At 40.4% G+C, this 16,337-nt stretch overlaps 1 protein-coding gene across 1 annotated transcript; it reads right to left on the bottom strand.

Moving 5' to 3' along the window:
* Positions 1–1,219: 1,219 nt before the first annotated feature.
* On the bottom strand, positions 1,220–4,720 carry MAP10 (microtubule associated protein 10). Its single transcript, XM_025354101.1, has one exon. It carries the CDS (start codon positions 4,172–4,174, stop codon positions 1,451–1,453), a length of 2,724 nt encoding a protein of 907 aa, XP_025209886.1. The 5' UTR covers positions 4,175–4,720; the 3' UTR covers positions 1,220–1,450.
* Between the last annotated feature and the right edge of the window lie 11,617 nt (positions 4,721–16,337).

Here is a 16,337-nt window from a genome sequence, read left to right as displayed (position 1 = left end):
CCTAAAATCATCTGTTGTTCCTATTTTTTAGAACTCTGTTATTATGCTTAGCATTTGAGGCTGTCTGTAATCTGGCACTTTCCTTGCTCAACAAATGTCCTTTCTACCACTCTGTAGCATGAATCTATCATTCTACTCAAGATAATATTTTAAATTGTCCCATAAATATATCAGGCTCATTCCCATCATCATTCTTTCATTCATATTGCTCCCCAAAATGTAACATCCTCTTCTCTCTTTTTACCATCTATCTATATTCTAGTATTATGATCATTCAGAATACCTATATAATTAATTACCTGTAAAGAAAGGAAATTAGAACCTCACTTCATACATTCAAAAATGTTATATTTAAAAGTCTAAAAATTAAAGTATAACACAGCTAGAAGAAAATATATGTAAATATTTGAACACAGAATAAAGTCTAAATATAAAACCAATGGAATAAATTATAAATTATCACTGGATTTCATAAAAACAAATTTTCATACACTAAAAATAACCATTGAACAAACTGAAATGACAAGAAACTGAACTCCTATATCAGAAACTGTATAGAAAGACACCTTTTTAAGTTCTCCTTTCCAAATATTTCAGAGAACACCTGAAGGCTATTTATATCAAGCAAAACAAAAATATTACAGTCAAACATATCTCCAATAAGGATTTTCTGCAGGTTTATTTTTAGGGCATCTGCTTATTTTTGCTGCTTCACTCTAAACCCTCCCATTAGGTATTTTAAATGCCTGGGCTTCATTTTTTTCAACAAATGTTTTTATTGCATTGCAGCCACATGCCAGGAATTGTGCTAGATACAAAAATATACTGATGTGTAGCAAATATGATCCCATCACACAACTGAAGGCTAGTGGAAGACAAACTTTAAGTAATTACACAAATTGTGGTTTTCAAAGAAAAGGTGCAGAGCACTATGACAGCATATAAAAGCAACTTCACCTATTGGGGACATGGGATATGTATATGTCAAGAAGACTTCTTATCTACATACAACTGTAAGCTCTAACACAGCAAGGGCTCTATCATAGAGAGATTCTGCATCTTTCTGCATCTAACACAGTAAGTCTTCTATATTTGTTAAATAATTTGTTCCAATTAAAATTTGAGGCTGTCCTTACTCACTAGCCTTCTTTTTTCAGTGCTGTGCATGAAGTCAGCTTTAGAATGATGAATACTGTAGACACTTTGAGAGACAATTTAGAAAGATATACTTTTATTCTTATGATTAAACAATTTAAAAAGAAATCTGTTTATATGATTTAATAGTCAATATTATCAGATTTAATGGTAGAATACTATTTAAACATCAAAGGAGTAACATTCATATTTCTTTAAAAAATTATTCACATAATTCATGAACTAAAACAGCTTTAAAATTTTTTTCACTAACAGTACACATAGGTTGTTGAAAGTTTTTTAAAAGCATGTGTTTTTACACTGTGTATCCTGGAAGTTTATTTATTAATAATTCACAAATATCTTTGCATTGCTTGGAAATATTTAGTGAACCAACATCATCACTGTCTTCTTCAAAGTGATCTGATGTACTGCTATCCAGGACATTAAGTTCTAGTTCGGACACATTTGAAGGCAGGTAAGAACTCACTTGGGATGTTCGTGGTGACTGGCTTTTTTCTAAAGATTTCCAACTACTTCTGGTTTTAACAGAGATGTCTTGACCTCTCTTTGTAATTTTAGAATTGTGCATACTGTTTTGATCTATCCGGTTTTCTTTCTCGCCAGTCCAATGTGATGAAGATAAATCACTAGCCGAGATGCTAGATGCTTCCTCCAAACTTTTATCCTGAGTCTTTGAAATATGACATTTTCTGTATGAGTGGACAGGTGACCCAGCTGAAAAAGGTGGACTAAGGATAGAACTCTTGTCACTACTAGCTTTCTTTTTGGACACTCTTGTTTCACTAGACTTCCTTGTATATTGACTATGTTTTGGATTTTCTGTCCTTGAACTGCTATCATGAGCTTTACTTCTGCTGGTGTCCTCAGTGGTACAGAAATCTTCAGAATAGCAAGGGCTAGACAAGTCATCTGAATACTTTAGTTCTGAGATGTTTTCATAGCAACTATTCTTATCTGGTCTATTGTCACTTACATCAGCCATAAGAATGTCATTATCTGTGGTTTTGACTTGTCTAATACCTATTCCTTTATCTACAATTCTGTCAACAACAGCATCCTGTTGGAAAACACACGGACTTCGGATTTTCATTTCCACATTTCCTCCCAAAATATTTGTAGGGGTAAGCCTTTCTGGAATAATGGAATTTGCAGGACTCACAACTTCTTCCAATGAAACATTATTGATTCTATTTTTACTACAATCAACTGTCTTTTTTTCAGTTGCATATTTCAGTTTAGTTTCTTTACTTGTTCTGGGATCACCAAAAACTCCACTGATTTGTCTTGAGGTATCACTATTTTCAGTAAAAGATGCATCTGAATCTAAATACTCATCTTTAGGCAGTTGTGGCTCCTGACTTTGTTCTGCAGAGCTTACTAGTTTAACTTTGGATGATGGAATTCTGAATTTTGTACCCAACATTTGTGACTGTGATTTTCTATATAGTTCTCTTTTTTCATGTACCACCAACATATCAGGATTTGTCAGCTTTAAACGTAGTCTTAATGTATTTGTTAAGCCATAAAGTAGCCTCCCTTTTGGAACTCTTTTTTGGAAGGTACCACTGCTCTTTTCAGAATATTTATCTTTCTTACAGTTTTCAATTTGGCTCTTTTTATACTGAAGACTCACTGACTTCTCACATCCCCCCATAGAACGCTTATCCTTCTTGGATTCAGACTGGCATGTGGATTTGGCAGAAGATTCGGGTGACTTCTTATCCTCGGTCCTGTATAACCAGGCTAGGTGAGGATGTATATGAGCAGGACTTGTCACAGGTTGGTCATACAACAACGACAACTCAACTAACAAAGCATTTAACAAAGGCAACTGTCTTATTGTATTAATTCTATTTTGTTCAGTTTGACATGTTTGATTAGTTGCTCCTATATCCTGAATATGTGGAGGATTTACAAGCACTGGAGGATGCTCTTGTGTTGCAGAACTTGGATGTTTTAGACAACTCCTGTCTGTTGGGGGATTTACACGCTTTTTTTCAGGAGAAGCACCATCCAATTCCTCAGGTACATTCATTTGAGGCTCAATGGTGATTTTAGCCTGTGCAGGGGGCGGTTTTTCTTGGGTCAAGTTAGTGTAATACAAAGGAGGAGGGCAAAATATATTGGTCTCCATGTCCAATTCTGTGATTTCCTCATTTAGGGAGCTAACATTTCTCCCACTGACAGCACTTGAACATGTAACAACAGAACTGGTTTTGCTATTCTCCACAGAACCCACATTATCAGATTCAGCCTTACTTTGGAGAACCATTTCCTTCAAATCCTTCTGTGCCTCTGGGATTTCTAACTCCCCCAGCGGCCGATCAGCCTCTCTGGGGCTTGGCTGTGAGGCTGGCTGCTGTAGCTGCTGTCTTTCCTGCTGGGTTTGGGGACTGACCTCCGCTCCGCCTCCTGTGGGGGTGACGGTGAGGGGCCGCTCAAGTTGGCCCAGCAGGCGGCTTCCCAGGTCAGTCAGGCGGTAGGCCAGTGCAATATCCCCAGTCCGCTCGCCCACTTGATTATGCAGGGGGAAACGTCCCCGGTGACGGTGGGAGCATCCGGAGGCGGCCGGCCCCACAACCCTGCGGGCCGCGGTGGCCAGCGAAATGTCGCAGGCCCCCAGGAGCTGTGGGGTGGGCGTCGGGCGCCCGGGGGGCAGCTGCAGCAGCAAGGTGGCAAGCGGGGTCCGCAGGAGCCGGCGGTGCAGGGTAGCAGGCTGCAGGCGGAAGAGGCAGGACTTGCCGCGACCAAAGCGGATCACGCCGGGCCACGGTTCGGGGGCGGGAGCGCCAGGGCCGTCAGGAGGGTAAACCAACAGCGTGGGGAAGTCCAGCAGGCGGAAGGCCACGGCGGGGCACACACCGCGCGGCGACGAGGCCTCCCCCTGCTCCTTTTCCTCCTCTTCTTCCTCCTGCTCCACTGCGGCAGCGGGGGGCGGCATCAGCCGAGCTTCCAAACGCACCCAGTCCACCAGCAGCTCCAGCGAGAAGAACCGCTCGGACAGCGAGCCCGCCATTGCTGTTGCCCCAGGAAACGCCGCCGCGGGCTCCGCAAACGGGAAGCTGAAGCCCCGGGCTCTCACGAGAAACCGGAGCAAAAGGCATCGCTGCCTGCTATCTCGCGAGATTTGCGGAAGCGCTCCTGCAGGTCTCCGGCGGTATCTGCTTTGGGAGTTTTGCTGCTCAATGTATTTGGCCCTTTTGTATGCTTACTTGGTGTAAGCCTTTTTTTTTGCCTCCAGACTTATATTAAGACAATTGCTGATGATAATGCTGAGGATATAAGTGATAAAAGACAGTGAGTTTTTTGGGTAATGGTTTTATCACTGCAGATCTTATGTAATTTGGGGGTCAGATCAATATACCTGAGGAATATTGAAAGAAAATCAGGACTCTCCTTCCTTTCCCATGCTAAAAAAAGAGCCAGGTAGTTAACTGTCCACAGTGGGCCTTCTCTGTGTCTGCTGTTCTACCCAAAAGATGGTGACACTGCTCTCATGGCCGGGGAGCCCCTGCCTGGTAAATTAGAATAGTACAGAGACACACACACCACACACACACGGAGTGTGAATACACTGGCAGAAACTCTCCTTGGCTGAACTTTGGTCAGGCTCATCTAAGTCTTCTTTCCGATCAGGCTTTGACCTTGGCTTCCAATCCTGTGGAGCCTGAATCACCGAGTGGTAGCAAGAGTCTTGCTATAGCCATTGAGAGAGAAACCCCAACCCTTCATACCTGATTACCATCGATAACTGATCAAATTCTTCATTTTCTACCATTAGTATCTGACCACACTGGCCTGCCTTCAGCAAATATCCTATTAGGTCTGTTTAATCAGAACCCTCCCACCCCTGATGTTTCCTATTAGTAAGTTTCCATCCACTTGACCCAACGCCCCTTTGGCTTTAAATCCTCACTTGTCCATGCTGTATTTGGAATTGAGCCCAGCTCTGTGTTGAGATCTCTTTTCTCTTACTGCAGTAGTTCCTGAATACAGTGTTTTTGCCACTTCAGCTACTGTCTGGCCCTGTTTTTTATTTGACAACATTTCCAGCTAAGCCATCATGATGCATGACAGTAATGTTAATGATCCCATCAATAAAACAAATATGTATACATAAATATACACACACCTCCAGAGACACAGAGAACTTACTGCTCTATCCAGATATTTTAAGAAACATACTCGTAACCTCAATGAGCTAGCCAGCTAGGAATCCAAGTCCAGTATATGGAGAGCCTTGAATGCCACGGTAAAGCATTTGGACTACATTCTGTATAAATTGTTTTGATTGAATAAGTACATCATATCAATATTTGGAAATGCAGCATGGGGAGGAATACAAAGGATGGATTCTACTAATTAGAAATTGGATTCAGAGCAATCTATTAGAAGACTACTGCAGTGGTCTGTGAGGCAGATAATTATGACCTGCACATGGTCAGGACTAGTGGAAATTAAAAAGAGGTGGCAGAAGAGGCATTTGTGATGGAGGAATTTTAAAATTTGGTGAATGGGAAAGAAAAGTCATGGGTGAAAAATTTCTGCTACTGAAGGTGAAAATATTGAGGAGGCGCAGATTTGATGGAAAAATTTTTTTTTGAGTTTTGGAATATGTAGAGTTTGAAGTACCTGCTGCTGGGCATTATATATGTACAACTTTATTCAGCTTTATAAATTACAGTTAAATTATATTGCTTCCATGCTCAGAATAACATTGTGAAGCTCAAGAGAAATTCAGAACTGGAGGGATATGATGCTTTAGTATGAAGAGTCATTGCAATATATAAATACAAGATACTTCTCGGGCCAGGTGCAGTGGCTCATGCCTGTAATCCCAGCACTTTGGGAGGCCGAGGTGGGTGGAACACGAGGTCAGGAGATCGAGACCAGCCTGGCCAAGATGGTGAAGCCCCGTCTCTACTAAAAATACAAAAATTACCTGGGTGTGGTAGTGCATGCCTGTAATCCCAGGTACTTGGGAGACTGAGGCAGGAGAATCGCTTGAACCAGGGAGTCGGAGGTTGCAGTGAGCCGAGATTGCGCCACTGCACTCCAGCCTGGTGAAAAAGCGAGAGTCCATCTCCAAAAAAAAAAAAAAAATTACAAGATACTTTTCTTGACTTTGAGAATCTTGCTATGTACTTACAGAGGACACATATCAAGCAACATGTTCAATGGATAGATGATGTAGAGCAATAAAAAAATGACATCATCACAAGTGAAAAGCAATGAGGTATTGCGTCCACGTGTGCCAGAGAAATACAGTAGATAAAATTCCTCATAGAAGATATCCTGTAGTTAGCCTTCTGAATAAGGTTAATAGTGTACACTAGTAGCACTTGTATGTCTCTTACATATGAATAGAAAAAGCAAAGTCCCTCTTCTATAAAGACATTAGTTCTGCAATATGTAGTTTCTGCAATGATAATAACTTATCTACCCAACTACTCCACATGACTGGTATTATAATATGTGAATAATATTTTATAATTGTAAATAATGCCAAAGGTAACAAATAAAATTTTGCCATGACAAATATTTTCCCCATGTTTCTACACCACACATGGAGAAGTAGCACAGTGCAGTAGCTGAGCGCCTGGGTTCTGGAAGCAAACTACCTGGCTCAAATCCTGGTCCTGTGACCTTATACTAGTTTCAGAACTCTCTGTGAATCATTATCCTCTTTTAAAAAATACAGTTACAGTAACTACCTCATAAAAATATTATGTGTGTTAAGTGAATTAATATTTACAAAACTCTTAGAACAGTGCCTAGCATATAGTAAATATTTGTTAAAATAAATATTGTTTCATTTATTATTTCCCACATGGCAGACTTTAGCTGAGTGTTTAAAACACTGCTATTGTAGTTAGCAAAAAAAATAATTTATCCAACATGGGCCCATTATTTTCAATCTGTAAAAGGTTTTATGCTCTGTATTTTATTTTTCATGCAGGAGCTAGCTGTTTTTTTCACAGGTCAAGGTCAGGCTAGGCAAAAGACTATGGACTATTGAAATCTAAAAAGCTACTGTCATTGGAGAGAGAAGTAGGGAAGGACACAAGTAAAAAGTATGAGTTTCAGTGTGTGATATGCTGAGTTTGATACCTGATACACATCCAGGTAGATACATCTAACTTAGATATACGGATATGAAACTTACAAGAGAGGTCTGGGCTGAAAGGATACATCAAAAGTTGGATGGCAACCTAATTTCTTCATATAAGACCTGAATTAGTATAGTAATGAGACATTATTTTCTTCTTTTATGTAAATTACTTTGAAACAGTACATATTGCAAGAATTTTGGGTTGATCTCTGATGATCAGATATGATGTTAACTACCTTTTCTAGGGGAAATAACTTTGGGGTGAGAAGGGGCAGAGGAAGTCAGCATCATTAACTAAGGTAGTACACCTTCAAGACATGATGGGACTAATAATTTGGGCTGGAAGCAGAAACTGAATTAGTAAAACTCACTGAGCTGTGTGAGTCTGGCTGTTTAGAGGCAAACCTGTTGTCATAGGGCTGTGGACCCCAAGAAATAGATTCAGCAGATGGATCATTGTAGCAGGAGTAGTAACAAAGTGGCTGTCGTTGGAGTTAAGTAGGAGAGCAGTTGGTCTAGTTTGGAGCAGAAGCCCAGATACATGGAAAATGTCATGGAGGCTGGAAAACCCAAGTGCATGTCATGGATGCAACCTAATCTACTTAGCTTCGGAAAATGGAAAGGAGCTCCTGGGCTGTCGAGGGAAGTGATGTGGCCATCCAGTTGTTTGCACTGAGCAAACACTGATTAGGAGAAATGTGTGTCTAGTCGACATGAAAATGTCCAAGGCTTATTCTAGAAGCACCAAATACTAATTCCAGGTCTCACTATCAGGGACATCCTGCTGCCTACAGACTTCCTTGCTTAATCAGGATTAGCTCTAGAACCAAGTACAACCACCCATAATTGGCAGAGACAGAGGGGACTGAAGATATCCTCTCCCACCAGGTGGAAGAAACAGAGCTGAGGGAAGAAGAACCTGTGTGAATCTAACTAGGAGGAAATGAAATTCAACATCCCTTATTTCAGAATAATTCTTTACACCAGTGTCTCCTTTCCCCAACAAAAAGAATATAACACCAATACCACACGATCTTACTTATAAGTGGGAGCTAAACATTGAGTACACTTGGACATAAAGATGGGGACAATAGACACTGGGGACTACTAGAGGGGAGAGGGTGGGGAAAGAGGGTTGCAAAACTACCTGTCGGAAACTATGCCCACTACCTGGGTGAAGGGATCATTTGTACACCAAACTTCAATCACTTGCAATTTAATAAAATAATGAAAGACCTAGTAAGAAATAATTCTAGAGGAAAATTTCTTTTAAAAAAAAAACAGAAAATGTAATCTGCAGTCTTGAAAATCGAAATGTGAAAAGACCAGGTGAAAGCCTTTTTCCCTTGACCATGGTTTAAAACCCCTAGCATATGCTTATTTGCGTGGCAAGCCTGGGAACCTTAGCTCTTAGAATTCCTCTGGAGACAGACTGGGAAGCTGGGAGTTCTTATTGCAGCTCTCTTTCCCTCAGGTCCTCTTCTGTTGTCTCCCAAGGGCGTGCATTTCAGGATTCTAGATATATACTGTATTTCTGGAGCAAGAAAATTTCAATCAGGAGAAGCCGATTTCTAGTCATTCATTCAGGACTTCAGATTAAAGCCTGTTTTAAGCAGAAAGCTGCCCTGACTCTAGACCTGATTAGAGGCTCCTGAAATCTAAGCCAGATATCTCCCTCTTTGCTAACTGGATTACAAATGGATCTCACACAACTTAAACACCACAAATGACCAGAACTTTAATAACATTCACCTTGACATGTTTCATCACTGGTAAAGATGGCATGACTCTATCTTCAGAATAAATCTCCAGTGTTTGAATGTGGATCTTTTTCTTTGTTTCCAGTCTTTTCATTCCCTTCTTTTCTAAATTTCTGGAAAGGGGGAATCATAGCTTTTCCATGTGTTGTCATTAAATCAGGGGCAGAGTTATGATCAGAACATGATTACCATTTCCAATATCACATACAAAATAGCTGTGGTAAATAAATGCAAATAATCTAAAAATATTCTGCAAAATGGTACCAAGGCTCTGCATTGCATTTTCAGTTTTTATTTTAAACTTGCTAGAACTTGATACTGGAAATTCATTCACTTGAGAAGGACAAGGAGAAAGATTAGAGGGTGGAAGGAAGGGAGGGGCTGGGAGCTGGGGAGTAAACAAAGGAACTACTAGAGATTAAAGGGAAAGAATGGCCTATACCCCACTCCGATAAATCTCTCTACCAGAAAGGAAGGGGAAAAAGAAATTATGAAGCATCCTAAGGTATTGGAAATATATGAGTCCATTAATAAGCTAAATCGTATATACAATTGTAGGAGTGGTTTAGTGACAATTATTTGACTGTCATTGGCAATTAGAAATGTATCATAGCGGAGGCCGGATGCAGTGGCTCATGCCTGTAATCCCAGCACTTTGGGAGGCCGAGGCGGGCAGATCATGAGGTCAAGAGATTGAGACCAACTTGGCCAATATGGTGAAATCCCGTCTCTACTAAAAATACAAAAATTAGCTGGGCATGGTGATTCGTGCCTGTAGTCTCAGCTACTCAAGAGACTGAGGCAGGAGAATCGCTTGAACCTGGGAGGCGGAGGCTGCAGTGAGCCGAGATTGTGCCACTGCACTCCAGCCTGGGTAACAAGAATGAAACTCCATCTCAAAAAAAAAAAAAAAAGAAAGAAAGAAAGAAAAGAAGAAGTGTAGCATAGTGGAATCAACATAGTCTTTGAAGTCGGGCAGTCCTGGATTAAAATACCAGCTTCTCTATTTTATACCCATGTAACTCTAGGACAAGTTCTTCAACGCTGGGAATTTTCCTCCCATGTTATCTCACAGATTTTCAAACTATGGTGTGCATGTTAAAATGTAGAATCTTAGGTCCATCTTCCAGAGATTTTGATTTCCTAGGTCTGAGGCAAGGCCCAGAAATATACATTTCTAACTATCATCCCAGATGATTTTGATACAGGGAGTTACTGGACTTTTCTTTGAGAATCACCATCCTAGTTTATGGCACATTGCAGATAGCCATATTTCTGTCTTCTGCATTTGTAACAAGTATATGCTGATCATATAGTAGTATCATATACAACAAGTAGTATAATCATGCCAATAGAATAGTATGAAAGATTTATGTAATCATAGCTCCTTCTTTCACACTTTCAGTGTGAAATGGAAGAAATGAAGTAGGTAACCTTTAGCAATGAAGCATTACTGTCAACATGCCACCATGCCAAGAGATGCCAATGTAGCAGCAACAACAGCAGCCTTAAGAGAGAGACAGCTTACCATCAAGTACTCAGAAGAAGCTTCAGAAAGCCCCCAGAGGAAGGGAGTTTATGAGAAACCCCCTCATAAGCAGAATGCTGCCTGCCAAGACACCAAAACCACTGTTCTGCCCCAGGAAAGACTGACTATGGATTCCTTGGACAGAGTACCCTCCTGCCTTCAGTTAGCGGGGAGGGCTGAAACATCAAATCTTGCTCATAAATTCTTTCCTTCCCATGCATATAAACACTGTTAGGTATTTTGGCCTAGACCATCTTGTCAAGACTCTGTAAATAGTTGCCCCATGTAGTAGAATTAGGTTTAAATTGGGTTTATTTTAAATTACTTGTTAAATAAAAATTACAGGAGGCCATTGTTTTGGACTAAGCTCCTGCACTAGGCCCCAACAGACTAGACTAAAAATCAAAATGCAGTCATTCACGCCGTAATTTCAGGTCACCAAACTGAAATTAAGTTATGTGACTGTCTCTCTATCAGGAGAAAGGGATAACTGCTTTAATCCTTACCATAAAAAGTAAGGTGATGTTAACCAATTGGTTACTTCTCTACTGTTCCATTTTCCTGCTCCTGCCTTACAAAGGAAGTAAGTTTGAAATGAACAATGCACTTTGTGTTCTTGCTTTCTGCTTTCTTGGGCCCTTCTCTGTTTATAAAGCCGACCTCTTTGGCTCAGCTCTGTGAAACACTGATTCTATTTTGTGGAGTGAAGTGTTTTCTGATTCTAGAATAGCCAATATAGCCAACTGAGATCTTTAAACTAAATTTGTTGCGATTTTGTCTTTTGACACTACTCACTCATAATTTAGATTTTTCTAAAAGATAGCCAGCTGTTCTTTTCATAATTAGGAAGATACGGGAAATAAATCAAAAGTCTTGATAATTGTAGCAAGCAGATTTGTCCTTTAGGAGACTCTTACCAAAACGGGAGCTTGGGGTACACTGAAATAGCTCTATAAATAGCTGCCAGTTTTATCGAGCTTATCATATGTGCTTGGCATTGCATTTGATCTCTTACAGACTGTATTTAATCTTCATAACAACTCCATGAAATTATTGGCATACTCTTAAGGAAACCAATGTAACTAACTTGGAGAGGTTAAATAATGTATTCAAAGTTACATAGCAAGTAAGTGGTAAAGTATCATTAAAATACATTTCTGCCTGTCTTTGAAAAAACAGCTTGTGTTCATCCCACTAGACTCCTTCATCTTATATGTTTATGCTCAAGGAAAGTATTAATGTACAGGAAACTGACACTATCCAATTGGAACATGTATTTGGGGGTACAAAGGAGCAATTTAACAATACCACAAGGAAACAAAGAGGCAAATGCTAAACATCTTATGTTTTGTAAGAAAACAGACCCGACTTAAGTAACAAATTAGGGGCATGTAAAAAGGGGAGGTAGAGAAGTGGGTTGCTCCAGATTATGTTTTTTTTTTTTTGGTTTCTTTTTTTTTTTGAGATAGAGTCTCGCTGCTGTTGCACAGGCTGGAGTGCAGTGGTGCGATCTCAGCTCACTGCAACCTCCACCTCCCCAGTTCAAGCAACTTTCCTTCCTCAGCCTCCCGAGTAACTGGGATTACAGGCGTGCGCTACCATGCCTGGCTAATTTTTGCATATTTAGTAGAGACGGGGTTTTCTGACATGTTGGCCAGGCTGGTCTCGAACTCCTGACCTCAGATGATCCACCAGCCTCGGCCTCCCAAAGTGTTAAGATTACAGGCATTAGCCACCATGCCCAGCTCAGATTCTGTTTTAGCAGACACAACCATCAAATGTGACGTGTGCACCTTCTTTGAATTCTTAAATAAACCGTCTGAACAAAACAACATGTTTGAGACAACAGGGGTGATTTCAGTACTGATTGCTTTTAGATGATACAAAATAATTATAGTTTAAGGTTAAGTGTGTTAAACTCATGAAGGTTAGCTATGTTGATGGAAAAACCAAACTCTGTAAAATATTTAAAGAGGTTTATTCTGAGCCAATATGAGTGACCATGGCCAGGGGTGGGGGCACAGTGAAAAGAGGTCCTGAGAAAAGTGTGCCCAAGGCAGTCAGGTTACAGGTTGGTTTCATACATTTAAGGGAGATAGGAATTGTAGGGAAAATCGTAGTACATGAAAGGTGTACATTGGTTGCAGGATATCTTGGAATGGGACCTTATGGGTGAATTCAAATATTTTCTGATTGGCAATTGGTTGAAAGAGTTATGCTTTGTCTCAGGACTTGAAGTCAGTGGAAAGAGATGCTTGAATTATGATAAGGGGGATTGTGAAGATGAAGGTTCTTGTCATGTAGATGAAGCCTCCAGGTAACATCCTTTAAAGAAAATAGGTAGTAAATGTTGCTTTTCAGACCTTAAAATGTGTCAGACTCTTGGTTCATCTCCCCTAGATCTAGCAATGGCCTGGCTGCATTAATGGAGATTGCCTACAGATACAAATTTCCCCCAGCAAAGAAAGCTTTCAGGGCCATTTCAAAAGATGTCAAAGAAATATATTTTGGGGTAAAATATTTTTATGTCCTTCAGGGTCTTCTGTCATACGATGCTATACCAGAATCAGGTTGGAATTTGGTATCTTAGTGCCACAAAAATTCAGTTTTTCAGTCTCATGATCTCTGTTTTAATGTTAATGCTGGTCGGGGTGCCTAAACTCCAAAAAGAAGGGGTGTATTGAGGCATGTCCAGCCTCCCTTCCCATCATGATTGGGGATTCAATTTTTTAGGTTGCTCTGGGGTCCCCTTGGCCCAGTGGGGAGGGTTTCATTCAGTTGGTTGCTGGAGGGTTTAGGATTTTATTTTTAGTTTACAGCTATGAGAATACTCATGCAGATAAAAGCTACAAACTGAAGTAGTAGGACTGAAATGACAATGCCTGGAATTTGCTTTATGATGCCTCAGGGAAAAAGAAAAACCACATAAGAAAAGCCAGTGTGGCAAAGTCTTGACAATTACGGAATCTGTGGGGTAGGCATATGGAGTACATGGAGTTACTTGTGGTTTTTCTGTACTTTAGTGATGTTTTAACCTTTTTATGAACTAATAGTGGATTTTCTTTCACAAGTTTCAGATTAGCCGTAAAAGACTGTGAACTTGAGTATAGCACCAGATATCAGTACTGTAGAAACTAACCACAATGTATAATCGTGTTTTCAGGGGAAATTGCTTTTTACTGCTAGAGCTGTGAGAATCTAGAATATCCAGAATTAAGTTCTGATGGCTGTCCTGGGTAGCTACCTAAAATGAGGGGTATTTGTAAGTAGGTCATATATAAATAGCATGCCTCCTTTTTATAGATCTTAAAGGCCAAGCATGTTTAAAATTCCTTCTGCCCTTGCTTCATTTCTCAATGCCAGCCACTTCAAGGTGGGGGGGCAGAGGGGCAGGAAGGGGACCCCCATCGCCTTTTCTTTTGTATGTACGTATTATCTTTTAATTTACTTCCCTGTCAACCAGCTATTTTAGGATGATAGCCACAATTTACATTCACAAGTTTATTTTTCTTTAAAACATACATGTGTTTATCGTGTTTTGAACTGGAAATTCAAAAGGCAAATTAAGATCAGTAGGTACCTTTTTGTTTTTTTTTTTTTTTTTTTTTGGAGATGGAGTCTTGTTCTGTCACCCAGGCTGGAGTGCAGTGGCTCGATCTCAGCTCACTGCAACCTCCTCCTCCTGGGTTCAAGCAATTCTCCCATTTCAGCCTCCCAAGTAGCTGGGATTAGAGGCATGTGCCTCTAATCTGGCTAATTTATGTTATTTTCACTAGAGGCGGGGTTTTGCCATGTTGGTCAGGCTGGTCTCGGACCCCTGACCTTGGGTGTTACACTCGCCTTGGCCTCCCAAAGTGCTGGGATTACAGGCATAAGCCACCACACCTGGCTGGTACCATGCTTTATATGTATCATAAAATGCTAAGTACATAGTAATGTATTTTCAAAGTTTAAATAACAATAACATGAAATAATTTACCTCCTTGTCAATACAGGGACCTTCAAGACCATATCCCAAGCAATTAATCCACTTTTGTTTTTACCATTTGCTGTTCCTTGTTTATACACTGTAGTTTTCCTATTCTCAGTGCTAGTATCTACGGTTTATATTCCCTTGACCTTGAATGCCCTCCTCTGCTTCTCAACAGATCTTAAACATCATCTTTCTTTAAAGTCTAAATCAAATGCTATGTCTTTTTAAAATTCTTTCCTGGTAGTCCTGGCTGCAAGTGATCTTTTCTTTTCTCTGCTGCACTTAATCTCCTTTGTAAACTATTACTTCTGTCTTGTATTATTACTATTACACACATGAGTTTATTGCCTGTAGTTCTCTGTAAGCTCCTTGACAATGTTATTTTTAAATCTTTGCATGCCTACAGCAATGAACACAGTACCTTGTTTCTAGACATAGTATTTGTATATATAATATTTGATAAATTAATACATGAAGAGTATAGTTCCTTACAGGACTTGCTTGTGTAGAACACAAAGTTCAGAAAATATCATAAGCTAAAAACTTACAAATATTTAAAACAAAGCTATGATGCTTCCCAGTTTGCAGTGTTCTTTGTGTAGAATGTGTTTTATCAAAACCACGGAGAAGCTCATAGAGTGTTCAGGACTTTTCAAAGAGGCCCTACTGTGTTCAATTTGCCTTAGATTTTGAAGTTATGGTTGACTGAATCCAAGGCCTTAGGTAGTTAGATTAGAGTAAACAGGATTAAGTGTTCTTCTCTCCATGCCGATTTTATGACTTGCAGTACTTCTCTGCAGGTTTCCTTTCTGTGCAAGCACCGGAAGTGAACATTCTCTGAAGATTGCTCAGTGTCCACAAGACAGCAGGAGGCATGAGACCCCTATTGCAACCACGGCAGAGGTTGCAAATGACACCGTGCAGTTGGAAGCTCTGCCTCCTTTTAAATGATTACTCTTAAAAGATGCAACCTCCGAATGAAACTGTAATCCAACCTAGCTAAAAATAGACTCCCTGTTCACTCAGCTTAGATTTTCTTAAATCATTCCCCCCTTTCTTTGAAATGTCAGTCTTCTCTTTTGTTTCCCTGCTTTGCACCTGCATAACCCGGCATATTAGGGCAGTGCTACTTGTCATAAATAGAAAGAACTAATATACGAGGTGGGCTATTCAACTCACGTGTCCCAGGTCCCACACGAAGGGCCATGGTCATACCTCCCATCCATTAGGATGGCTACAAGCCAAAAAACAGAAAATAAGAACTGTTTCCAAGCACGTGGGGAAATTGGAGGCCTTCTATACCATTGGTGGAATTATAAAACAGTGAAACTGCTGTGGAAATGAGTTTGGTAGTGACATGCATGGAATTGTGTCCCCCAAAATTCATACATTAAAGCCCTGACCCCTAATATGACTGTACTGTAATTAGCTATGAAGACTTCCAAAGATAACAGGATGTTGAATTAGAGCCCCACACTATACGTCCTTCTCAGGGTATGTTCTTATATGGACACCCAATAGGATGGGTTTCCATATAAGAAGAGGAGGAGCTACTACAAATATGGGTCCACCACCCACCACATAACTACATGCTGATAGATCACACACCACCCACACTGCACCTCCATCCTGATAGATCACTCTCCACCTACACAGCACCTCCATCCTGATAGATCACCCTCCACCCACACTGCCCCTTCATCCTGATAGATCACCCTCCACCCACACTGCCCCTCCATCCTGATAGATCACCCTTCACCCACACTGCACCTTTATCCTGATAGATCAACCTCCACCCACACTGCA

Source organism: Theropithecus gelada, chromosome 1, assembly GCF_003255815.1.
Source record: "Theropithecus gelada isolate Dixy chromosome 1, Tgel_1.0, whole genome shotgun sequence".
In the NCBI taxonomy this organism is placed as follows: domain Eukaryota; kingdom Metazoa; phylum Chordata; class Mammalia; order Primates; family Cercopithecidae; genus Theropithecus; species Theropithecus gelada.
This window is presented reverse-complemented; position numbering and strand designations above follow the sequence as displayed.

Excerpts from the sequence above, each read along its gene's own strand:
- MAP10 (XM_025354101.1), bottom strand. The coding sequence starts at position 4,174 with ATGGCGGGCTCGCTGTCCGAGCGGTTCTTCTCGCTGGAGCTGCTGGTG.